General features: G+C 59.0%; 1 protein-coding gene across 5 annotated transcripts in view; it reads right to left on the reverse strand.

Moving 5' to 3' along the window:
* DCLK1 (doublecortin like kinase 1) overlaps nt 1-26,267 on the reverse strand; it is a 227,670-nt gene extending 201,403 nt beyond the window's left edge. The window contains exons 1-3 of one of the 5 annotated variants that reach the window (XM_045838918.1): nt 26,199-26,267; nt 20,734-21,135; nt 8,050-8,396 (exon numbers count right to left, since the gene is read on the reverse strand). In XM_045838918.1, coding sequence (XP_045694874.1) covers nt 8,050-8,396; nt 20,734-21,109 — 723 coding nt within the window. In that variant the 5' untranslated portion in view covers nt 21,110-21,135; nt 26,199-26,267. Of the gene's footprint in view, nt 1-2,454; nt 2,551-8,049; nt 8,397-20,733; nt 21,136-25,316; nt 25,549-26,198 lie in introns of those variants that run through there. The other 4 variants (XM_045838919.1, XM_045838916.1, XM_045838923.1 and 1 more) reach the window with 4 other exon arrangements.
* Nucleotides 26,268-26,629: the final 362 nt, after the last annotated feature.

Genomic DNA, 26,629 nt, shown 5'->3' on the forward strand with positions numbered 1-26,629 from the left:
CAGGCAGTCAGCAGTGTTTCGTTACAGCAGCCGCAACAAAGTGTGCCCCCGACATCTTCTGCTGACGTCTCCCCCGACACGCAGACCGGGTGGGGCCCCAAACGGTGCCCACAGGACCGAGGCCTGGCGAGAAGCCCCCCCAGGCTGGTAACGACCTGTTGGCTGGAGGTCTTCCCCCAGCAGACACTCCCACCGAGCGGTCGCTCACCCCCAAGGACACCGAGAGCCCCGGCGGGGCCAGGGGCCGGGAGATGGCGCGACAGCGGGCAGGGGGCCGCCGGGAACACAGAGTCAGGCTGCTCCGGGTGGAGCCCCACGCGGCCTTCTGGCGTGCGCACTGAGGACACCGGGACAGAAAACACGGACACGCTGTCACCTTACACGCCACTGCATCACGCGTGAGTCGTTTCTTACGAGAAAAACCAGGCTTGGATTCCGCAATGTGCTCTTGGACGAGGTTTTCGGGAAGACTCCCTCCTCCCCAGGAGACTGGCCGCCCGGGGAGAAGGCTGGGGGGTGGCGGGCGGGGGACCAGCACGGATTTGGGGAGAAGGGGCGCTTCCGCCAGGGGGAAGCCCAGCAAAGCGCGGGTCTCGGCCCTGCACACAGCAGGCAAAGGGCCTGCGCGTCCCGCCGCAGCGGCAGTGCCTCGGCGCCGCGTGGCTGGGCACGAGGCCGTGGGAGGAGGCCGTGCAAAAGCCTAGAAGGTCACCCCGTGGCGCGGCAGCCGGTCCCTGACGGAGGACAGGACGTGACAGCCGCGTGCCGAACAGAGGCTGGCGCGGCCACTCCAGCCCGAAGCGCTGACAGCGCAAACCCGCCCGGGAGGGAAGTGCGCGCGCGGCCGCGGGCAGGCGGAGGAGGGCGGCTGCGGAGGCGGTTCCGGGGACCGGAGGACTCGGGGCCGCACAGCGCGGGGAACAGTTCGCTCCTGCCGCCACGGGGACTTTAAACCACGCCTCCCAGGCCCCGCAGGCCGCCCGGTCTGTGGCTGGACACGCGCAGAAGGAAAGCGGGCAGGAGGGCCTTACCGGGGGTGGGGGTGGGGGTGGGGTGGGGGAACCGGGTGGAGGGGCCGGAGGTAAAACTGCCTTTGCGGGGTGACGTCCAACCCACTGGACCCCACCGGACCCCACCGGCCGGCCTGGGCCAGAGGAACCTCGGTCGCCACGACTGGGGTAGTGGCGGCTCTGCTGGTGGCCAGTGGGCAGAGGTCACGATGGCCACCGCACCTCCCGCAGTGCGCAGGGCAGTCCCGTCCGCAAAGAACGGGTGTCAGGAACGCGGGGCTGAGAAACTGCTTGGAATAGGCACAGACGTAAGTGTCTGGTGGGACAGTCTGCATCACCCTCCACAAAACAAGACCTCGGCGTGCACAACATGCAGTGTAACATTGATTAAAGTGTTAAATGGGCCCTGGCCGGCGTAGCTCAGTGGACTGAGCGCGGGCTGCGAACCAAAGCATTGCAGGTTCGATTCCCAGTCAGGGCACATGCCTGGATTGCAGGCCACAGCCCCCAGCAACTGCACATTGATGTTACTCTCTCTCTCTCTTTCTCCCTCCCTTCCCTCTCTAAAAATAAATAAATAAAATATTTTAAAAAGTTTTAAATGAAAGCAGCTATAAGAGAAAAAATAGCAGAATTAAAAAACTATTCACATCATGAAGCTAAGAACTCAATTTGTCTCGAGTGTATTTTTCCTCAAATTATTCCTGTTTAATACGGCCTAGTATCACCAAGGCTTGCACAAATAATGCGGACTTTGAAGACACAATCTTACCCCTGAGTGCACTCACTATTAGACAACTTTTTGGCCAGATTATAAAAAGATCTAATGAAGCAGAAAAAAAAAATTCAAAGTCAGATTTTTCTTTTAAAGCATGCCGAAAACTACTTATAAAGACCACCCGCGCTTCGAAAGACTAGAAGACCGATGGGCGGCTTTAAAACACAGGTTCCCACGGTCCTGACTTAGAAGTCGCCCGCACAAAGTGTGGCCTTGCAGAGCAGGTGCTCGCTTTAAAGAGACGGCGTTCCTGAGAAGTGAGTGTTCTGAATTTCTTTTTTTTTAAGATTTTATTTATTTTTTTTTTTAGAGAGAAGCGAAGGGAAGGAGTGAGGGAGACAAACACCAATGTGTGGTTGCCTCTTGAATGCCTCCTACTGGGAACCTGGTCCGCAACCCAGGAACGTGCCCTGACTGGGAATCGAACCTGTGACCTTTTGGTTCACAGGCCGGTGCTCAATCCACTGAGACACACCAACCAAAGCTGTTCTGGATTTCTAACCCAGGTCTGGGAAGGAAGCCCAGGGCCACCAGCAGCATTCACCCGCTTGCCCCGAACACACACACTCACTCATACACTCACTCACACACTCACACACATACACACTCACTCACAGGCCTCACCACTGTTACAAGGGCTCGCGTGAAGCCATTATTAACACTTACCGAAGGACACAGAAAGACTGCAGAAAGGGAGCCGAGAATCTGACTGGCATGGGCATCCTACGGAGAAACTGTTCTCCCGAAACAGCCCACGCACGCGCTGGAGTGAGGACCAGCCGCGCCCGGGGACCCCTGGGACCCGGAGAGGCCGCGGCGCCCCACCCACCACCAGGCCGCGCTGCACTGCGCGCGCCTCCGCGGAGGAGGGCGGCGAGGCCGGCAGGCGCCGCTGCTGGGAAACCTCCCTGCGGCATTGCTCTTTCTGGCAACCACGTGGGCATGTCATTTATCACTTAAATTCCCCCAAAAAATACAGTCTTTGGTCAGCCCACCCTAAGAGAGCACGGTTCCCAAAGCTCACTGCAGCGGAAGCTGGCAGAAAGCACTGGAGCCGCTAAAATATTTGCATATGAACAAAAAAAAAGAGAGATCCATGCGCCAGTTTAGGCAAAACCCGGAGCCAGAGCGCCCATCCAGCGCTTTCTCCTCCGCAGCCCTCCCCGCGCTCCCGGCTCCCTCGGGGACAGGTGGGACCCCGAGCAGCCGGACAGACAGCCTCGGAGAAGGAAACGGGTGGGTGCTCAGGAGCCCAGCTCCTGATGAGCCGCAGTTACGGTCCCTGCCAAAGGAAGGGACTTCTTTACCAATCTCGGAGCACAAGAATTTCTGGACGCTCAGCGGAATCCCCCGACCGCCTGCGCGGTGTTAGCCACTTGCCCGCACACTCCGAACTGGTGTTTCACGGTCCTCGCAGCAGGGGGTTCAGGGGCGCACACACCATCCATCCCTCGTTAGGCCAGGAGGGAGCACCGTGTTCCAGGAGGACGAGGCCCGGCCGTCCTAGCAGATCAAGGGGGCGGCCTCTGGCCCTAAGTGCTCGTGGTCGCAGCCTCCACGTCCTCGGTCAGTGGCTTCAAGAGCCGGGAAGTTAGGAGGTTCTCAGAAATACACAGAAGCTTCCTAACTGGCTGACTGGCCCATGGACACAAGTCTCTGCGGTTTCTCTTCCATTCCGTGATCAGATGTTCTGTTGGGTCCCTCGTCAGCTCGACTCCAGGCCGATTGGCAGACGGGCACACACAGCAGCCGCCATCCAGGTGACAAGAATGAACATTTAAGTGGCTGTGATAAAACGTCCAAGGCCTATGTTGTCAATTAATGCCCACGCAACCTTCGAAACCTGGGTACTACGAACCAGACAAATGCCCCCCGACAAGACCGCGCGGGCAAGGGGGTCTAAGAAACACACAGCGGCATTGTTCGCTCCCCCACCAACCTGCGACGTCGCCACCTAACAAGTAAACGATCCACGGAACTCCGCCAGAAACAATCCTTTCCCATGAGTTTTCCCCTTCATTCTTTTAATAATTCCACAAGTATTACTTAAGGACCCACTGCGCGCCGCCACGGTGGTGCTCAGTAGCTAGGCTTCCTGCGTCTGCCCATGGCCTTCCAAGGGCGGCGGGGGGCAGCGGGGGGGAGGGGAGGAGGGACTTGTTCCTCACTGATGCTCTGGGCGCTCCATCCAGCGCGGGGTCTGTGAGGCGTGTCTGCCGTGTCAAAGTCCACAGGTGCATTCCCCCCGGATTTCTCCAAGTTTTGTGGTCGCTATTCTTGTAACTAATTGGAATGTGCTAGAAGAGCATGGAGAAGGGCCAAATGAGGATTTTCCTTTCTCAACAAATACCATATGATGTCACCTGTCAGTGGAACCTGATCAATAAAACAAACAAGCAAGCAAAACAGAACCAGAGACACAAAAATAAAGGACAGACAGTGGCCAGAGGGGAGGGGGGCGGTAAGGGGGGAAGGCGCAGAATGGGCAAGCAGAGGGACATGCGTACAGGTCCCACGGACAAGGACAGCAAGGGTGGGGGGGACTGAATGTGGGGGTGGGCCAGGCAAGGGAGAGTAATGGGGACACTGGGGACAACTGTAATTGAACAATAAAAAAAATTTTTTAAAGACTTTCCTTTCTCAAACAATTGCTTTTATCCAGAGGAGAAACACTAAATTGAATTGTCTCTTGGCATTAGCAACAGATGAGGCAAAGAGACACTTAGGGCTAGACTATGACAGAGGAAAAAATTAAGTAATTCCTGAGGCACTCGAAAACTGTCACAGAAAGGGCAGAGAACCCCCACGGGGGATCTTTCCCCGGCAGAACGACGAGGACGTGGAAACACTACACACGAGGGCGGCCAGACCTCAGCTGGAGTCATCTTCCTCCCTTCCCTCCCCTCCCCAGCTGACTTTCAAGTCCAAGTTCTGGGGTCTCCGTGATGTGATCTGTGAGCACAGCCAGTTGTTAACCGAGAGGTTGGTGGTTCGAGGGACAAACCAAGGGACGCCCGTCCTGTTCTTCGAGCCCAGGTTCTTTCCGTCCCCCCAGCGTGCTCCCCGAGGGCGGACACGGCTCACGGGGCAAACTGGGGCGCTCGGCCTGCCCGGAAGCAGAAGTCTCCCCCAGGGCACGGTCCCGAAGCCCGCCGTCTCACCGTCAAGTGGCCGGGCGGCCCTCCGCACACTGGAGGGGCACCCGTCTCCAGAACTCGCCTCGCCGTAAACCACAACTCGATTCACAGGAAACGGACTTGTGCTGAACCCCATCTGAGCCTTCCTTCAAACGCAGTCTCACTGCAGGTGCCCGGGACCAAGGACGCTGTCAGGTAAGCTCAGACCGGAGGGAGAGGACCAAGGCTTCCCACCTGGGGGACTAATGTCTACGTAAGGACGGGTGTGGCTTTTAAGTCCTGAAAAGCCACCTACAGAGGTAGGTGACCGAAAACCAAACGTTCTATTCTGGGCACCTTAACTCCCTAAGTCAAGGGGTGTCACACTCATTGTCACCGGGGGCCACCTCAGCCTCGCGGTGGCCTTCAAAGGGCCGAATGTAATTTTAGGGCTGTGTACATGTAACTGCTCCTTCACTAGGGGCACGGAGCTCAGCGCTGCCGCCAGGTAGAAACCAGGTGCCAGGCGGGTAAAACCAGGTGGAGGCCCGGGTTCGGCCCACGGGCCTGGTGTCTGCCGCTGGTGCCCTAAGTGAAGCATCCTCATGATTCTAAGCTCCTTTTTCTTTGAAAACAGCTAAGATTTCCCATGGACTCAGCGTGCTAGCCAAATCACAAGGCTGGTTTGAGATATGCTCTGAGCTCCTGCAGGAAACTTTAACTTGACATTTTAAAATGTAAGCTAACTTATTTGTATCCACTGGGTTTTTTTTTTTTTTACATCGATCGCCAACAAAACTAAGACGTGTCAACATTGACTTCCACGACATGGATAATACACCAAATTGTAACAGTGAAACTCTGTCTGCCAAGAAGAAAGGGTTAAAATGTGCGTCAAGAAGTCAAGTAGAACTATGGCCGTCTTGCTTTTAAAATAGCCACCGCGGCCAGCAGCTACGGAAAAAGCTCCTTTCCCAGTGCAGCCGAATCCTGTCGCCTCCTGAGCTCCTTTTCCCTCGGAAACCTCTTGGCGTTCACGTTTTCTGCGCCCACTCACGGTCAAGGTCAGATGCAGAAGTAATACGCGTGACTTTTTAACTTGCAAGGGGAAGAAACACTCAGAGCTCTCTAAACTCAAGCGTGAACGAAATCACCCTTACTTCACGTTAGAATTGCATATTTAAAACCAAAGACCATGTTGTGATAGATGCTAAAGATTCCTTTCTTTCGTCACCACTACCACCTCCTGGACCCCAAGAAGCTCGTACGCTAGTTACCGAAAATAAATGACCCCAATGACTACGGCTCATTTGCGAGCAACGTTTGAGCCTTACGTTGACAACATGGAAAGGGGTTCAATGTTGCTGCAAACGGACAGCGAGGACACAGCTTCTGGGGCTCCCTCAGTCCGCAGCTGAACGTGTGTGAGTCCAGAAACTCCCGAGTTGGAACATGCCCCCCAGGGTGGCTGTCTCGGGAGACCGGGCCTGCGGGGTGTGATCAGGTCTTGTGGGCGCAGCCCCCGTGAAAGGGATTCGTGAGCGCGTGGGAAGACCCCGGAGCTCCCCAGCTTCTCCCGCTGCAGAAACTGGCTTCCCGTGACCAGGAAGAGGGCTGTCGCCAGGCCAGAGCGGCCGGCACCTCGGCGCTGGCCCGTCGGCCCCCGGGACAGTGAGAAATACATTTCTGCTGCGTCCACCCTGTCCCGTGTCTGCGGGACTTGCTACGCCGCCCGAATGGGCGGAGGCGGCAACCAGAACACCCGCTCTCACGGTTCAGCCTCCCCATCAGCTCCCGGGGTCCCAGCTTCCGCCGCACGGTGCCCAGCATTTTCCGGATGAGGACCCCAACGGACCACGTGCGTGCCCTCCGCCGCAAGTGCGGGTGTGCACGGCTGGTGTGCACGGACCGTCCTGTAACCCACAGCCCGGAGGTGGGCTTCTCGGTCACGGACACGTTGGTGACATTTGGGCTATTACCCTCTTAGACCCGGAAAACTGGGGGTCCCATCCCTCAGAACCCTTACCCGCGGGGTACTTGGGGGGAGTTTCGTGGGGCAAGCAGAGGAACGGGATCCACGACTGCAGGCATTCCTTCCTCCCTGGGGAACCCGTGACGCAGAGCGCTGGGTGCAGCTCCAGGGGAAGGACCCCGCCACCACGAACAGGCCCTCCAGTACCTGCACCCCTTCTAACTCACTGCTCCCGCGTGTCCGCCTCCAGGGACTTCTCTTTCTCTGTTTACTGAGATCAGCCTGCTAACGCATGCATCCAGTTTTGATTGTTAACACGCACTCCTCATACAAACCATTCACGCTGCCCCTCAAAACACTTTTTCAATGGCGTTTGGGCCGACCCACATGACAAACTACATCCCAAGCAGAGACAGCGTGCTCAACGTCACAACCCCAAACAAAGAGACGCTGGAGCACCCTCCAGGCCCAGCCCCTCGCACTGCACACTCATGGGTGTCTTTCCGTCCGGCGCTGCGCCGGGGCTGCCGAACCCCCACAAAGCCCACCGAGACCGCCGTCCGGGTCGCCTGAGCAGCGCACACTGAAGCGTCCACTCACCCAAGCCAACTGCCGTCTACATTCCATCGCCGAAGAACCCCCTTTCCCTTCAATGCCACGGTTCCGTCCTCAAAACAAGACGGGTAGTGCCCAGAAATGCGCCGCCCCGAGGAGGGAAGCCCTGTGCCCTCCCCGTGTACTTCAAACCTATAGAATTTAGACAGATCCTACCGGTGGGGCCGTCGCCAAGGGAGTCAGCTCTGTAAACTATGTTTAGGCCAAAGGAAGGGGGGGGCCTTTTCCTCCACTGGCCAGGGTGCCCCCTCCATCTCAGCCACGCTCGAGGCTACGAGACTCTCGTGACCTTTGACACCGGTGGAATCGGACGGCCCGGGAGCACTGTCAGGCTGACAATGCAAGTTGCAATCTCTGAGTAGCCCTTTACGCTGCCCGGATGGGCGCGCTCACTTTATTCTACGTGTTTGTTCGCTAAACGACCCAACTCTCTCACCGCGTGTGAACGGGTGTGTCTGGCTCCCACCGCGTGCCACAGAAATCCCCCCCACCCGGCCCCGCCCCGCCCCCGCTCTTGCCTCCAAGGCCGCGGCCCCCGCCGCCCCGGGCGCCCCTCACCTGCTTCCCGTCCAGGGTGTACAGACGCTTGACCACCCCCGAGTCCAGCTTGATGGCGTCGGTGATGTCGGTGAGCACCTGCTCGAAGGAGTGGGCGGTCTTCTTGTTGAGCAGGATGCGCACGGCCTTCCGCGGCTTCACCCCGCTCCGGATGATGGTGACCAGCTTGGGCCGGATGAAGTCCTTGTTCTCCCGCACCTCCGAGGGGCCGCCTTTGGCCGTGGCCAGGGACGACACGGGCCGGGCCGCCGAGGTGGTCTTCACGTTCACCGACCAGTTGGGGTTCACGTTCTTGGTGTACTCCAGCTTCTTGAAGGGCTCGATGGAGCCGCACACGTAGCTCTCTCCTGCGGGGGGCGGGGGGGGGGAGGGACAGATTTCAGTTCACTCGGAGGTCAACTCACTCCTTATTTCCTAGACTTTTTAGTTCTTTCCTACTTAGGGGCAGAGAGAGGGGTGACTTCTGGAGCCAGGAAGCGTGATGCATCATTCATGAAAAAGAAAGATTTTCAGCTTCCGATAGCACTCTGTCAGCAACAGACTGATATCCCAGGAGGGAAAAAGAAATCATCCTCCCTCCCTTCCTTCGCCTTCCGACCGGCGAGAGCAGCGCTGCTACGCAGGATGCCTCACAAAGGCACGGAACCGAGTCCTGTGGGACTCAGAAATATTTACACCGGCAGACGACTTCATCATCGGAGGTGCGTCTACCTGCCCCCCAAAATCACGTAAAAACTAAAACTGGGTCGGCAAGCCACTTCTTAAAATAGCTAGGTGATTTATAATTTTTTAAATATTTTATGTATTTATTTTTAGAGAGGGAAGGGAGGGAGATAGAGAGAGAGAGAGAAACATCCATGTGCGGTTGCTGGGGGCCATGGCCTGCAACCCAGGCATGTGCCCTGACTGGGAATCGAACCTGCGACGCTTTGGTTCGCAGCCCGCGCTCCATCCACTGAGCTACGCCAGCCAGGGCCTGTTTGCTCACGTCTTGTAAAATCCAGCAGAATCCCAAAAGGAAGCCGAACAAGCACGCGGCCTCTCCTGCCCTCCACGCGGGGCGCAGCCTGGGGAGCCCCACGCGCCGGCAGCCGCAGCCCCGTGAACGGACTCTGCAACACACACGACCGTGTAGATGAGGACAGCGCTCCAGCGTGGGGCACGGGGAGCGGGTGACAGCGCGCACCGTGGGAAGCAGGAAGTCCCTCCCGAGAGGGGGGACTGAAGTGGGCTCACCAAAAAGGTCAAATACGCGAGATGACGGATATGGCAACGAATTAAATAGGAGCCGTCCTTTCCTGATGTATAGAGGCATCAAATAGACGAAACTTTTATTGTTAAAAATGACCTCTCCGTAGAGAACCAGCCGATGAGAACACGTGGACAATCAGGCAGGTGCGGACCACACACACACACACACACACACACACACACACACACACGCACACACAAAGTAGTGCATGTGCTAGGCGATGACACATGACAAGATGACTGATCTTACAGATACATATTTCATCAAGTTAGCCCAAGCACTTTGAAATGGACGGCTTCCTAGTGGCTTTCTCCCCTCCCTGTGGTAACAGGTCTCTGTGACTGGGCACCGTTAGAAACCGTGACAAAGCCTCGTGACCGTGGGCAGAGAGAGCGAGCACGGACCCCACAGCCCACTCGCTGTTGTTACCTGCGTCTCCGTCCTGCTTTACAGCTGACACCGCGAGGGTCCGAGACCACAGGGTACGCCGAGACCACAGGGTTCGCCGGCACGGAAAAGCAGCCGAGCCAGGGCGCGCAGACTAGAGAGGCACAGGGCGCAGGCGGGCCGACACGCACGCTCTCTGGGAATGCTTCTAGAGCGCATGCTCGGTTGCGGGTTCGCATGTGGGCCTCACTAGACACAGCACAGACAGTACAAGTTTGGCAGCCCCCCCTTCCAGCCGCCCAGCGGGTCGTGACGGGTCCCAACTACACTGTTCGAGGGATTTACGCAGGGAGCAAGCCAGGCCCACAGGGCTGCGGGACAGAATGTTCCTGAAGGTTCTGTGGGGGGACCGTGTGCACGGGACGGAGGACAGAGAATGGGGAACCTGGGCTCACAGCCTCTGCACCCCTGCAGCTGCCGGCGGGGCCCCCATCTTCTCCAGCTCGTTCATTCCTCCGTCCCTGAGGGCTACGTCCCCCTCCCGCCCCCCCACCATGGCCACATGCACCCCCCCCAGGTTTGGGGGCAGATCAAAGCAGACAGGAAAGGTCCGAGGGCTCCCAAATTCGACATCGCTACACAAATGGGAATCGCCTGCGGCTGCAGTACGCCCGAAAGGAACATTATAAAGTGAAATTTCTAGAAATCAGTCAGCAGGCGTGCAGGGGTGTCCAACCTTGCGGTGTCTCCGGGCCGCGCTGGAAGAAGAAGAGTTGTCTTGGGCCCCACGTTAGACACACTGCAACATGTAACCACAAAAAAGTCTCTCTGTGTTTTAAGTAAATGCACGACTTTGTGCTGGGCCGCACTCACAGCCGCCCTGGGCCGCGTGCGGCCCGCGGGCCTCGGGTGGGTCAGCCCTGCGAGGCGTTCACGGTCTGTCGCTGCGCAGTGACCGCAGGCATCGATCGCTCCGGCCCCGTCTGGTTGGAGGAAGCCCCGGACCCCCCGCGACGAGACGCGCAGCCCGTCTCAGCGGGCGAAACTGGCCGTCGGAATCCCGGGCTGCCGGAGGTGCCCTGCTGTGTGGGTGTCTGTCACGCGCACGCGCTGATACTGAGCTGATAACTGACACAGAAGTGGGGGGCGGGTTACACCTGGACAAAGAAACTAACGTTAGAAAAGAAAATTATTAGAAAAGGGGAGAATTTTTTCGGAACTCAAATGGATTTGCTGGAAGCGAAAAGAAACACTTCTTTTATTACGTCTCCTTCGATGAAGCGCACCCAGAATCCCTAGAAGCTCGACCACTCGGGGAAGAGGCGCCGGTTCGTCTCTGGGAACGGCGGTGGGAAGAAACAGAAGAAACTGCACCGACACTGCGCCGGCGCCGGGACTCGGAGGCACGTCCGCCTGGCCTCTCGGACTTTCAAAGGCGGGAAAGGAATCCCCGAGAACCGTGTGCGACTCCGAGAAGGAAGGTCACCGAGCCACGAGGAAAGTGACAGGGGACACGCAGAGGAAGCCGCCAGCCACCCAACCCCACACCACAGCCCACGCGGCGCCACCGTTTGAAACCGCTGCATCATCCGGGACCCAGGAGAGGTCGGGACGGGTGTCCTTCTGTGGATGGGCTTCTATTTAATCGTGAAATTCATGTACATCGAACCTGTCTGGCTCCACATTTTAGCTCCCTTTAATAAAAATTCTGAACTTCTCCCCACCACGAGAAACCCAGCACCTGTTTTAACTTAGTTAAAGGACGACTTTGTAAAAATGTTTTAAAAAATCACTTTTAAAAATGTAATAATATCACTGATAACTCTAAATTAACAAATCACAATTGTTCCGCCTGGAAGAACCCGTTGTCTGGATGTGGTCCGGAAGCTCTGGAGGGCCAGCGTGTCGTCTCTTTCTCGCTGGGGTCGTGAGTCAGGAGGTGCGTCACATTCTCGGACAGAAAATCACCCCTGGCTTGCACTCAAGGCCCAACGTGAAGTGTGTGTGTGAAAGGTCACGGAAAAATAACAAAGTCAAACTTGTCATTATTCTAAAAACGTACAACTGATAATTATGCAACTTAAAACTGCACCCTTCTCTTCACGCACAGGAAGCCACCCCAGAGCTTCCTGGTGTGATTTATGTCACAACAACAACATGAGAACTGACTCCTCTGGCCAAGGTGTACTGGAGCACAGGGGCCTGGGATCCTGTGATTTATAAAAAGAAATATAAATCTGGTCTTCCTACCATTTCCAGCACAGAGCAGCTAAACCCTTGGAACCTGCTACGTGATGAGAGAGGAAGGTGTCCCGATACCTGGAACACACCCCTCACCCACACGTGAGGGCAGGGGGCTGGAGGACGGCAGAACCAACCGTGTGGGACGTTCGGTCCCTCCCACCGACCGGGGCAGCGGAGAGGAGCAACAGGCTGGGTTAACCACCAGCGGCCAACGATTTCATCCATCCATCCATCCAGCGGCCATCATTTCATCCCGATTTCATCCACCCCGCCCATGAAAGGAAGCCGCCACAAAACCCCAAAGGACGGAGCTTGGAAAGTGCCTGCTCAGTGAGTGAGTGGCCACTCAGTGACATGCTTGGTGGGCACAGAAGCGCCAGGCCCTCCCCCCAAAACCTTGCCCCATGGGTCTCCTCCAGAGCATCTTTACGATAGACTAGCACTGGGCTAGATCCAACATCTATCTCCCTGAGCTCTGTGAGCCGTTCTGGCGGATGGTTCCAACCAAAGGCGGGGGTCACGGGAACCTCCTATCTACCGCCGATCCATCGGCACAGAGGGACCCTGGACTTGCCCTTGGCCTCTGAGGTGGGGCCGGGACCGTCCTGTAGGACGGAGCCCTTCACCCCGCGGCACCTGAGTCTCGGGAAGAAAGTCTCAGAATTGAGTTGAATGGTAGGGCGTCTGGCTGGTGTCACAAAGACTTGCTTGGATGTGAAGGAAAACCCCACAGACACTGGAATTTTATAGCCCAAAGCTGCTTGGAAAGCCATGGACTATTTACTGCAGGTGAAGTTAAACAAGGATCCAAAAAATGGCAAAGATCATAGACGGTGTAAAGGAAATGGCTAAAAAAAAACCTGTTTACAGGTGGAGCTGGCAGTTACTAAACATGGTGACTTGCTGGCTGGTTATGCTGTGGCCGGTTTTGTTCCAGCTTATTCAAACCCAAATGTCCGTGTTAGGACTGACCCTGAACTTGAAATTCAATGCTCCGAGTGCCCGAGGCACCCAGTGAACACCAGGAAGCACCCAGACAGCGCCTGCCTAGACCACAGTGGCACTTACACACACCGGAAAACTAACATTTGCTTTTGGGCAAAGCCAGGGGCAAAAAATGACAGTTACCAACAACAAAGTAAGAAAATAAAGCATGAAATCCTGTTTGGATCCAACCAAATACCTCCTAAAAGATGAGAATATAAAATCACAGTTTCTTCCCTGAAAGGTGTAGGTATTTTTCAGGACTTTGGAGAATGAACTAACCTCTTTGCAAGCATATTAGATCATTTTCAAGATAAAGAAGAGTCCACATTTTTTGTTTTCAAAAACTCACATGCACATTTTTAAATTATTGTATTTGCTGTCATCCTTCAAAGTGTGCAAATAAAGTTTCCTAACACAGTTTATTATTTAGAAATCTGCAAAGGAAATTCACCTTGGCCGCAGACCCCCCCTGGGAAACTAGAGAGCTTCTCTCGGTCACTGCCGAAGACCTCCGGCAAGGGGGTCCCAGACCCCGGGCGGACCAGGCCGTGGGGCGTCAGCCAGGAGCGTGCGTCTCTGCAACATGCCACCCAGGTTTGCCGGGTTCCTCTCCTTGCAGCTAAGAGCCATGACCTGTGAACCTCGGCGGCGACACTGCACAACCTCAGGCTGAAAATGACCTCATCTCCACCCCTCACACCCCGACCCCTCTAGGGTCCCTTTACTTCCCTCACGGGGCACAGGCCAAAGTGTTTTCAGTGAGGGACGGGCATGGTTTCCCCCCTTTTCCAGAGGAGAAACCTCCTCACTGAAAACTCTGGCCGCTGCAGTGCAGTGCTGTGAGTCCCAGCAGGAGCCGGGGGAGCGCCGATGTACACTGGACCCTCGGAAGCTGAGCGGGGCTCGGTTACAGGAGAGACGTTATTTACAGGACGAGATACCCTGAAGGGCCTCCTGGATCTCACCGTTTACCAGACGGCCACACACACACACACACACACACACACACACACACAGTTTCCCGACCTGCCGGAGGGCGCTGGGTCAGGGACGGATTTCCACCTCGCCCTCAAAGGCGAGAAAGCAGACTCCGAGGGCGCCCCCGGACCACTGTTCCGGGGCGTCTCTCACATATAGCGGCACTCAAAACAAGCGGATGGAGAGTGAAACCCTACTCTGTTCGTCAGGCCTGTGGAGCTCGCTGACGCCTCCACGCGAAGCCACAGAAAAATAATATAAAAAGAAAAAGGGAGAGGTCCAATTTTTTTTAAGTTAAAAACTGGTATAATTGTAAATTAAAGCCACTAAAATAAGGAGGGAAAACAGACTGAAGATTTACAATTAAGGGTTAATGTAATGTGCACATATATTGTCATTTACTAAACTACGAGGTACGAAAATATATGACAAAACATAAAAACACAATAGGATATAAAATGCCACTGGAGACAGGATCAACTGCGAACAACCCTTTTGGGTGGCACCACGGCAGACCGCACTGGGAGACATAAAAATGCTCATGCTCTCGGCTGCAAGTTCCTCCAGACAAATAGGAGAACAACAATAACGAAACCGAACACGGGCCACGAAATGCAACAATGTAAAGCAGCCGACTAGGTCCTCAGCAACAGGTACCAGGCCTACGGTAGCCACTCTGGGAGGCGAAGGGAACCCTAAGTCACAAGCTCGTCTTCAGAGGCCCGAGAAGGCAAGGCGTGTTGCAGGACGGGGTTTCACCAAAAGGCAGTGAGCGGCCGTCGCTAGCTACGTGGTCCAGGCAGTTCTAATGCAGAGGAGAAACCCACTGCCCTCCCCCCACCCGTCAGTCAGCAAAGAAGCAGCGGGGCCCATGGTGGCCTGGGAAGCAGCGCAGCGAGGGTCCGACTTTCAGGGGCAGGGGAGAGAGGACAGCAGTGCCCGTACGGCGAGAGCAACAGTGCGCCCCACCGCACAGTCCGGGGAGGGGACGGCGAGACAGCAAAGCGTCCTCCAAAAATGACTCCGCGGACAGAGTGAGACCGCAGTAGGCAGCCAGGTCCGAGTGTCGGGCATCACACCCGGGACCTGGGGAGATCGCACTGGCCGCGGCGTGGAGGGACGGGGGACAGAAGTCGAGGTTCCGTTTGGAAAGCGGTGCCAGCAGACCGGAGGAGACGGGGGACCTTACGCCCTGCGCGGAGGCCGGGCCGGAGGGGACGCGACCAGGGGCAGTGCGTGGCGGACGGCGTGGACCAGAGCTGGGACTGCCTGGACGCAGGGCCCCAGGGAATGCGGGCCCACCACCCCGAGAAGGTGACCCCGAAGCTCCCGTCTGGGCCCACCTCCCGCACACCGCAGTAGGTCGGACGAGAAGGGGACGCGTCTGGACGAGCTGCTGCGGAAGGGAACTGACCTGGGGGGGCACAGCCTGAGGGTGACGTTCCTGGGAGCCACCCAGGTGAGGACGGGCAGCGGGCGGCTGGCAACACAGGCCCGGAGTGTGGGAGGGGCAGCAGCTACGGGGATCAGAGGAAATGCTCCGTGGTTGGGGGGGACCACACCCAGCCGGACCCGGGGGTGAAAGCCAGGGTGACTCCCGCCTTCCAGGCGGGCCCAGAGACGGAGGAGCTGAGAAGGGGAACCAGGAACACCCAGGGGCCTGCAGCAGGGAAATGCGGAGGTGGCGAGTCCGAGGCTGGGACCCACGCGGATGTCAGCCCTCAACGCTGCAGGGACAGCAAGTGAAGGAAAGGACGCCCGGAGGTCACTGGCCTGGCTCCTACGAGCCTCACGCTACCCCGCACGGGGGCGTGAGCCGCCCTGCCTGCGTCCCCTGGTCTCACCACTCACCCTCCCTTCTCCTCTGCTTCCAGCGCCACTTACTGAGTCTCTGCAACCACCAACCACGTCGGGCAGTGAGGACGCCAGCGGCTCGGTGACGTCCAGTGACCGAGACGTGAGATAAGTAAGGATGGGACCGCATGATGGGGCTGGTCCAGGGCCCGGCGTTGGCGGGAGGCTCAGGAAGTAAGGGCAGCACACGCGGTGTGTGTTTTCTCACGGACGGGCTGTGGGGCCGGAGGCCGGCAAGACCGAGGCAGGGCCGGGGGCTGGGACGGGGGTGCTGGGAAGGCAGGCTGGCTACCTGAGTGTCTGCACGCAGAGGAACTGTTCTCACCCCCGCCGCCGCCCTGTGAGCTGAGTGTGAACACACCCGTGTCACAGGGCACCGCGAGGCACGCAGCCACAGGCAGCGCGCTCAAGGTCACCAGGCGGGCAAAGCGGGGTCGGGATTCGAGTGAGGGGGGTCCGACTCCAGCGCCAGGACCTGACGAGGAGGCCGTGCACCCTGTGAGGTGGCCCGCCCCACCCTCCTGGGGGGGACGGCGAGGAGCTGGACCAAGCGCATCAGCGAGTCACAGGAGACAAGGCCAGGCCTGGGGGGAAGGGCGGAGCTGCATCGCTGTGAGAAGCACATTAAAGACTGAAGATGCATCGCCCTGGCTGGTGTGGCTCAGTGGACTGAGCGCCGGCCTGCAAACCAAAGGGTCACTGGTTCGATTCCCAGTCAGGGCACAGGCCTGGGCTGCAGGCCAGGTCCCCAGTCGGGGGCACACAAGAGGCAACCGCACATGGATGTTTCCCTCCCCTCTTACACACTGCACTGTCTAAAAATAAATATAAAGGGAGGGCATCGGTGGAACAATTGACAAGAGCCGAGGAAAGCCTGTGGCTGAGCTACTTTTGATCGGCGCGCCGCGGCCATCGTGGGGGGTGGGGGAAGGGCTCAGCGGGCCGCCCTGTCCTGGTGACACTTCCAATAAGCCCCAATTAATTCCAAGTACAAATTAAAAAGGAGACAGGCAGCCTGGGGGAAAATAATTGAATCTCTGCCTCACATATGGTACTAATATGACTTCCAGGAGAATATTTTTTCAATGGAAACATAAAAACTCAGGGAAGGAAAATGAGGGAAAGAGCTTTACCACCTCCCAGTGCAGAGGGCCCAGGAGGCACGAAAAGCCAAGCCGTGCATGAGACCGGCGATACCCGCGAGCTCACGAAATTCTGTGAACCGCCCGGCACACACACACAATAGCCCGAGTCACAGGACGGAGGCCCCTGCTGCGCACCGCTCCCGCACGCCCAGTGGAGGGTAAAGGGTGTGCAAACCGGGGAGACGGAGGCGGTGCTGGGAACACGCAGGCGAGGCTCAAGGTCGACCACTGCCAGGAACAGGCCCGCGGATCCGCTTCCCTCGCTGAGGGTCCCGGGTTTCCAACGTGCGGGTCCACTCGGAAAGCAGACGCTGGGAGTGGCACGCACAGCTTCCCCTCGAGTGTGTGGGCGTGAGCGCATGCCTAGACACGCGACCGATCATGCACACATGCATGCCTGGACATGTGATCGATCACACATGTGTGCATGTCTAGACACGTGATCATTTGCATGCATGCCCAGACATGTGGTTGGTCATGCATGCATGCCTAGACACGTGATCTATCACATGCATGCATGCCTAGACACATGATCGTTCACACGTGCATGCATGCCCAGGCATGTGATCAATCACACGTGCATGCATGCCTAGAACATGAGCAATCACACGCACATACATGCATTCTTCAGGCCAAGCACCAGCTCTCCCAACACGCTGAGTCAAATTTAGGCATCACAATCCGTGAGTAATTATAATAAAACAGTACAAGTGACCGCAGGACCGTTAAAACACAGAACCTCACGAATGTCTCTGCAACTCAGAATTTTTACTCTGAGATAAGTGAGAAAGGACACACTTAAGAAAATTACCAGTTAAACACAGTTGTCACTGCACCCTCTACACGGATTTAAAATGCGAACGTCGTCGCAGCAGAAGGGGGAACGAGGAGCCGGTGAAGCGCGTCGACGTCCCACAGACCCAGCACGTAAAGCGGGAGACGTGATCCTAAACGACGAGCGCGCAGCGGCGGTCTGCATTTCAACAGACCAAGCAAAACGCCGCTGACAAGGAAGGAGGCAGATCTTCGTGAACTTCCTGCTCCTTCTCTCGGAGTGCGGCTGCGTGCTGGCTGCCGGCGTCATGCCGGAGGGGAAGAAATAAGCCAGGACGTGAACGTGCACCCTCTACGGCGGCTACCGCTCGCTCGATCAGGAAAAAAAGCGGTTTTTTCCCCAAAAGTAATTTTTAACATCAGAATATTTAGCCTGCAGTTGCTTCGCATCGACTGGAAAGAAAAGTAGCTGGAGGCCAATGAAAATATTAAAAGAGTTTCTGGGAGCAGAATTCGTGGAATTCAGTCAAGGTTAAAAACGTTTGTTTTCAAGCAGGAGCTAATGCAATAAAACTCTTTTCAGCCCTGGCTGGTGAGACTCAGTGGACTGAGTGCCGGCCTGAGAACCAGAGGGTCACTGGTTCGACTCCCAGTCAGGGCGCTTGCCGGGATTGCGGGCGAGGTCCCCAGTAGGGGGCGCAGAAGAGGCACCCACACACTAATGCTCCTCTCCCTCTCTTTCTCCCTCCCTTCCCTTCTCTCTAAAAATAAATAAAATCTTTTAAAAAATAAAAAACAAAATAAAATTCTGTCTAAAAGCCACCAAGGCCACCTCCTCAGCACCCTACGAGAGGCAGCCGCGAGCTCACGCTTCAGCACCAGCCTCCTGGGCTGAAGCCCTGACCCCCCCACCTTGGGTGTGACCTGGAGCCGATCACTCAACCACCCTGTGCCTCACACCCCTCGTCTCAGTGTCAGGGTGATAACAGGCCCCCCAGAACCTCGGGGAGAACCAAGTGTGCCCCCCCCGTGCGAGACACACGCCCACAAGGGGCTCTCATGATGTGTTCAGTCAGGCCCACGTCTCGGAGTGGGCGTCCTTGTGTCGAAAACCCGAGGAAGGAGACCGTAGGAAGCGCGCCGTGAGTATCTGGTTGGGTCTGAACGTACAGCGCTGTCATTTCCCGTCTCTCACACCCTCTGCTTGGTGAATGGGATCCTGGGAGCCTCTCTGGGTCCGACGGAAGTGCCCCTCCCTCCACAGATGCTGCACATGCAGCTCCGGGACAGAGAAAGGAGCCGGCCCAGCGCTCTGAGCGTGTGTTTGGGGACCTCGGCATCTTTTCCTGATGCAGTACCATCAGCCCTCCAAGGGACGGTCTGGGGGCTAGCCACACACCTGGCTCTGCACTGGATCTTTCACCCAGATCTTTGGGAATGACCCACCACATGTCATCTCAGCCCTTGTGTTCCCCCAGGTCATGGAAAGGACAGGGCACACAGCTGATGCGGACAGATCTCGTGGGCCCTCTTCCCCTTTAATTTACTGGAAGTCCCAACATCTGAACGGAAGGAAAAAGGCCAAGTCCACAGGCATCTTGGCAGGGTGACGCATCATCAGAAAGGGATGTGCATTCCCACCAAGCACACACGCCAGAGCCAGGCTGCCCCCAACCCACGCTCCCCAGTCCAGCCACACGGAGCCCGCCCCGGCTCACCGGCCAAGGACGAAGGGGAGGAGAAGGGGCGGAAGACACGGAAGCCTTCGGCCTCGACCACAAACAAACTCTGCCTTCCGAGGAGGACAGGGGGGCCTGCCCGTGTGCGGTCAGGGCGAAGCAACCCAAACCCCACCGGACCAGGGTGGGGCCGAGGTGCTGGAGGACACGCTTCCAGTTACCTGCCTGGGAGAGAGAGGACATTGCATGCCAGGGGCTCCTCCAGGGCCCAACGGGACAGCAGGGCCCGGGCAAGTGCGTCTGTCTGGGGCAAAGACGAACTCAGCGGCAAATCCAGCCGCCCCAACCTCCAGACTTCCCTGGGGCTCCGTATTCCCCCATCGGGACCTTGAGACCTTGATCTCGGGAAAACCCAGTCTCCAGAGAGGATCAGCTCGCTCGCTCTCTCTCTCTCTCTCTCTCTCTCTCTCTCTCTCTCGTTTTACCCCTGAGCGTGAAGTTCATCCCCGTCACTTCTGTCCAAGTCACTTCCCTCTGCTTACGGACTGTCTGAGGTGATCCGCGGCCGTGCGCCCTGCTCCCCGGGGTGCTGCCGGGACGGGAACAGCCCGGAGCAGGAAGGACACGCAGCCTCGCGGGGACCTACACAGTCCCACTTCCACGTGGAGCCGCTAAACCAGGCCGTGACCGTGACCGTGACCCCGCATCAGGCTTAAAAAATCAACTGAACAGACCGAGTCCCTTAAATCCTCAGGTACCACGGAGAGGTAGCAATCCCATGAAACTTCAAGGAAGCACCCTACTGAGAATTACTGCCGGAAAACCCAGTTTGGGGTCCAGCATCACCACTGACCACCTGGTAACCCTAGACCTATCGCTCGAATTTTCGGGACCTCAGCACCCCACCCCTCCCTGTGAGAAAACTAAAGGGTTCGATACCCATCTAAAGTTCCTTTCAACTCTAAGGTTTCAAGCTCCATTACGTATTTTCAGTGCAAGTACTTTCAAGACATGGGGATAGCAACAGTTCGCTTTTCATCTAGAACGAGTATGAGAACTACGTGGGTAAAGATATAACAGCGGACTTTTAACATGCACGAAGCATGGGGGTGAGAAAGGAAGCAGAGTCCTCGCAGTTGGTTATTGTGAGCTAGCTGACCCCATACCACGAGGTGTGGGGGGTGAGGTTTACGCTGCTGTGGGTAACTATGGCCACATGCACCGCCAGCGTGTGGGGCAGAGAGGACCAGCCACCGCGGGGGAGGACAGCCGCCCCTTCCAGAGCGGGGGGGCACTGGCCAGGGGGCTGCGGAAACCCGGGTCCCCGACCGCGCCCCGGCCCCTGGGGGTGCACCCCCACCCCCGCCCGCCCCCACGCGCTCACCTTCCACCAGCTGGTCCAAGCTGGAAATCTTCTTCAGCCCGTCGATGGAGTAGATGGTCCTCACGCCCTGGGGCAGGTTCACGTTGTCCGACAGAGTCCGGGTCAGGTCCGCCAGCAGCGCCTCGAAGGAGCGGAAGCGGTCTGGGGAGATGGCGTACACGATGCCCTTGAAGTAGCGGTCCCCGTTGCGGTAGAAGCGCACCTTCTTGGCCTTCTTCTCGGAGCTGAGCGTCTGCAGCGTGCGCGTCCGGTAGAAGCTGCAGTGCGCGCTGTGCGTGGGGCTGGGCAGCCCGTTGGCGCGCGAGCCGCGGCTGTAGCGCTGCGCCTTGTCCCGCTCGTCGAAGTGCTCCAGCTCCATGTCTCTGCCCAGCGACATGGCTCGCGCGCGCGCTCGGGTCCGGCCTAAGGGGCGGGGCGACAAGAAGGGCGCTCGCTGAGGCTATTTTAGGAGCGTGACTGGGGAGGCTCCGCCTGGGAGCAGCTGGTGGGAGCGGCGCTGTAGCTGGAGACACATTTAACAGGAGCTCTCAGGTGGGGGGCGCGGAGGAAGCCAACAAACGGGGAGGCGGGCCCGCGGGAACAGCTTACTCATCACCGCGCGCTGGATCAGACACCACTCCTCCCGACCGACCCCCTGACAATGCCCGGGGCTCCGAGCAGCTGCGACTTCCAGCAGCCACAGCGGACCTATTTACCGACGAGGACACCAAGTCACAGGAAGGAACACACAGTCCAAGGGACACAGCGGAGAAACGCCTGAACCGAGAACAGGACCCCAGAGCTCGCGGCGGCCGGCAGGGAGGGCAGCGGGCGAACCCTGGCGGCCGGCGGAGGGGAAGCTTCCACGTCACCCCCCGCCCCGGGGGGCTACAGGGGTGGGCGGGCCAGGAAATGAAGGCGCGGGCCGCGTTTCATCATCGGTTGTCACCGTCCCTCAGCGTCTGTGCTCCCCACGGCCAGATGGAACCCATCTGCAAGTTCCACCAGCTCCGGGGAGAGGTTCCAACGCGCGCGCGTTCAGCAGACATTGTCTGAAACAGCGAGTGCACCATAACTCACCGACCTCCGTTCAGTGCCCCGGAGAGACTGGGCTAAAGGAGGAGGAAGAGGATGGGGAGGAAGAGGAGGAAGAGGGGGGAGAAGGGGAGAAGAACTACAGAAACGCTAACGAGAAAGGACGAAAGGGCCCCGGCCTGCCCTGCGCTGCGCTGCCTGTCTTGGTCGTGGAGGAACTGGAGCTCCGAGATGGGGGTGCAGACCCGACCCCCCACCATCTGTGCGACCTGGAGCCATCCGCCCGGCCCACGTCCTTCCCGAGCCACGCGGGGCAGCCACCACTCAGAGTGGCTACGACTTCATGCCCAAAAGCACGTGTCCTCCCGAAATGAACCAAGTGGAAAGAGCTAATGTTTCATTGAGTGTCTGTGATGCGCCCGACACTATCGCTCTGCCACCCACTGTTGGGTGACAGGCTACACATTCCCCTCCAAATCTCATGAGGAGGTAGGGAGCGCTGTGACTGAGGGTGAGAGCGGGGTAGACCCGGGGTCCCAGAGTCCTAACTGAGGGGGGTGGGATCTGGACCCAGGATTCCTCTGCCTCACCCTGAAGTTGGCACGCCCTCTAGGCCCCCCCCCCCCGCCGCCATGAGCTGTGGCCCAGAGGTCTAGACCCCCTGGGATCAGACCCTCCTGGCAGGTCAACTAGGGACTTGGTGAGGCCCTCACTCCTAACTCGCTGTCCCCGTGGGCAGCCACTGACCCTCGGCGCAGTCTGCAGGAGGCAGTGGTCAGCTGGTGTCCGGTGTCTCCTTCACCTGCTGGGGCTGCTGCTGACCCCAGCCGGGGGGTGGGGGGGGGCAGGGGCGGGGGCAGTGTGTGTGATTTAAACTGGCAGTGATTAGGCCCTGGGCAGGTGGCTCTGTGGGTTGGAGCATCTCCCGAAAGCGGAAAGGTTGTGGGTTCGGTCCCAGCTAGGGCACATACCTAAGCTGCCGGTTTGATTCCTGGTTGGGGCGTGAATGGAAGATGCCCGGTGGGTGTTCCAGTGTCTCACTCCACCGCCCCCCTCCCGGCCCTTCCCCTCTCTCAAAAGCAACTTTTAAAAAAATATCTTTGGGTGAGGATTTAAAAAAATTAAATCTGAAGTGATCATTAGTTCAGTCTATTTTTTCCCATTTAAGTAAGAAAACTACCTCATGCTTCTTAATTTGCATTTTCCGGGAAAAGTTATAGCATACATAGTTAGTTAGGTATCAACTGGTTGCACTGAATTCGAAGTTAGATTATCAGTTGATATCCTGCCCTTCAGGCAGCTATTACTTGAGTAACAGAACCAATATTTTGCCCACGGTATCACAACCCCTCCTCCGTTTTAGAATTTGTTATTAAAAGGATCCCTTTGTCTTCCAGAGAGGGCTGGGGAGGTGAGACCGCCAGCACTCACACCGACCCACTGAACTCCTCCAACTTGTGAGTCAGAAAGGCCAGACTGGCTTCTGAAGGTGGTGTTTCCTCTCTAAAGCCAGGGACCACCCTCCCGGCCCTCGGATTTCCTCCCCACATCTGTCCACGCCCAACGGAACCCGGCAGGACCCTCGCCGAGGAGGGCGCAGTGGCACCACCAGAGCGCAAAGCCAGTCGGAAGGTGCTCTTGTCCAGGGACGGTTTGCAGAGGCCGGAACACTGGGCGGCCGCTGGAATTCCTCCGCGGGAACCGGCTTGTAGAACTGAGAATTCCACAGCAAGTGGAAAAAAAGGTCGATGAAGAGATAAAAGCTGATTTTGCTTTATTTGCCCATTTCCTCAAACGGGACCGCATGGTCAGCCGGGGCAGGGACCAGACCAGCCGCGTCTCCCAGTTCCCTCGGCCGCGCCTGCCCAAAAGTCGGCGCCGGTGTTGGCAACAAAGAGAAACCACACTCAAAGTGAAATCACTGCCACGGCTGTGGCCACCGCTAAGTGAATGTCACCAACCGCATGACACATCCGGTAATTACGGGAGGCATCACACTAGGCGGTTTCCCGGGCCTTGGCGGGCGCAGGCACACACTGGACCCAAGCAGGCTCACCGGGCCTCTGCCAGCTGCCGCTCTCCGGCCCACGCACCCAGCCACACGCGCGCAGACCATTGCGGGCTCAGGGCCGGGGCCACATGTGCGGTGGCAGCAAGAAAGTAACCACGCAGCCCGAGCCACAGAGATCACAGACACCCCGGGTGGGGAATGGGGGGCGGGGGGCAGGGGGTGAGGGGGAGCGGCTCTCATCCCAGCGGTTCCTAGAAGCAGGGCCAGGCCAAGAAATCAGCGCCCTCCATTGTTCCCTGGGGACTGCTCGCCGTTCCATTCGGAGGAGCCCGCAGTCCTCCTCCTCCGGATGAGCTCCCGCCTTGCCTCCCTCCACCCCGCACACCGAGGCCCAAGCACCACGGCCTCTCAGTCGGTGCCGGACCGCAAGGCCCCGGGGCACGGCTCTGCGGCGGATCACAATGCAGGTGGACGGGCAGCCAGACCGAGAGGCGCACGCCGCGGCGGCGCGCGCGCCCCGCCGGACGCGGACCTCGCGGGAGGTGTGTGAGTCCTTCGCGCTGTTTCCGCACAGCACCGCTCTCAAAAACCCCTCCTGACCCGCGGCCATGTGACACCCCACACTTAAAACGCTGCCCTATTTTCTGTCCCTGCCCAAGGCGATTCGTTTGGGAGCACTGAATAAAACGTATTCAGGGAACAGGCTGCAGCGTGGACGCGGCACGCGTGTGCGCCCTAACCTGCACACACAGCCACTCGCAGGTGCGGAGAGAGGGAGCCCGTTGGAAAGAAAGGTAAAGTAGGGGGTTTATTTCGGGGTGCCTTTCACTCGCTCCGCCTCCACCAGCATCTCCCGGCCACATCCAGCCACCGCTCCCTAGCAAGGCCGGCCTGCAAACGCAGCCTCTTTTGTGGGCAATGCAGGGCTGTGCGTGCGCTCCCACCAGGAGGAAAATGCCGGCGCCCCTCCGCGTGCTCTCAGCACTGCAGGCACCAACTGCCACAGCAGCAGCCTCGCTGTCCCCGAAGGAACTTGAGGCGCCGCAAAGGCACTCGCGGCGCCCACACTGCAGCCGTCCACCACGCACAGACCGCCCCATCCTCCAGCGCACGCCTCCCTCGCGGGAGAGCACACAATAAGAGGCCTGGCCCGGCCACTCCTCGGCGCAGACTTGGTCCTCCTTCCGCGGCGAGTTCTGACAATGACCAGCCCCGCGCCCAGCCCCTCCGCCCCGGCTCTCCTTCTCCACGAACAACGGGGCGAAAAGCTGGGGCGCAGGCGTGGGTGGGTGGCGCTCGCCCGACTCCCCATTTTAAGCCCGCTGGCACCAGACAAAAGAGGCAGGTGCCAGCAGCCCCGGGGCCGCCCGCACACACCGCCCGCGGCCAGGGCCGGGCCGGCCGGGCCGGCAGCGCCTTTCGAGGAATGGCGGGCCGGGGGGGGGGGCGGCGGCGGGCCGAGCGGGGCGTCCGCCCTGCCCTCAGCGCCCCGCGATCCCCGGCGCCCCGCGGCCGGCCTCCCCGAAGCTCCCCTCCCCAGTGACGGCAAACCACGCACCGGTCCGCCGAGAGAAGCCGCCGGGGCTCTTTGTGGCCGCCTCCTGGTGCTGTCCTCGCCGGGCTGGGCGCGGCCGGGGCCGGGGCGGCGGGAGCCGGGGCTGGGCTGCCTGGGCTGCCGGAGCGGGAGCGCGGGCGTCTGGGCTTCGGCCGCTAGTGCAGGGGCGCGCCCTGGCCCGTCCTCATTGACACGCGGCGCTCCGCACAGGCTCGCTGCAGCCTCGCTCCGCGCAGGGCGGCGGCGGCGGGCGCGCTCCCTTCTCTTGTAGCGCTCCCGCCCGCACGCCCGCCCCGCTCCCTCCTTCTCCGCCTCCGCGTGCGCGCCCCGCGCCCCCGCCCCGCTCGGCAGGGCGCACCCACCGCGGCTGCGCCCGGCCCGCCTCCCGCCCCACCCCCCCCATCCGCCCCGGACGCGGCGACCTCCGTGCCTGTGGCCTGAACAAACCCCCTACGCCTCCCGGTCCCCAGGAGCGGTTGGTGGTCTGGAGACACGGGCAGAGCAGAGGGTGGGCCTGGGCCCAGCGGAAAGGAGTGTGGCCCGGCTGGGTCTGAGCCGGGCCCTGCGCACGGAGGAGAGGCGCGGGTGGCTCGGAGGAGAGACCCTCTCTTTCGGGGGCAGCGAGGTGAACACGGCCCCTCACACACACACCCTGACGGGACCCCCTGGCCTGAGGACACCTTCCCCAGGACCCTGGGGGCCAGGAGGGCATCGTGCTCTGGGTAGCAGAGCACCCTGCCAGCGCCCCTCCCGACAGCGCCCACCTGCGCACCCTAGTGTCCCCCGCGGCGCCCCCTCCTTGGGAAGGGGCGGGTCTGCGCATAGACCCCACCCATCGTCTCCGCTGGAGCCCAAGACTTGAGTCACCCTCGAAACTCGCCTGACCTCTGCTTGGGGCCGAGTATGTCACAATGGGCTCTTGCTAACTACAGCGCCGGGTTCAACTGCGGGCCCCCTCGTGGCCGCCTGCCCCGCCGGTCGGTCGGCGCTGGAAAGCCCCGGGCTCTCTCCCCAGAGGCAGGAATGTGGGAGCCCAGGCCGCTCACAGCTGCGGCCGGGCTTGGCCCTCCCCTCCCGTCCGGGCAGCGGGCAGCGGGAGCGGGAGCAGGTGCGGACTTCTGGGAACCTTCCTGCTGCGGGAGGGGCAGCCTGAGGGTGGCTCCCCTGCCCGCCTGGCTGCCGGCCACGAATTAGTCCCAATGTGCTGTGTTTCTCGGCACGGACGCACCGACGTTATTTTTCTCCTGCTGAGCTCGCGCCCTTCGATGGAAAATCAGAATTCTGTGTTTCTCGTAATCCTTGAGCCCAGGGATGCC

This window comes from Phyllostomus hastatus, unplaced genomic scaffold (assembly GCF_019186645.2).
Source record: "Phyllostomus hastatus isolate PE091 unplaced genomic scaffold, TTU_PhHast_1.1 phas_contig_29, whole genome shotgun sequence".
In the NCBI taxonomy this organism is placed as follows: Eukaryota; Metazoa; Chordata; class Mammalia; order Chiroptera; family Phyllostomidae; genus Phyllostomus; species Phyllostomus hastatus.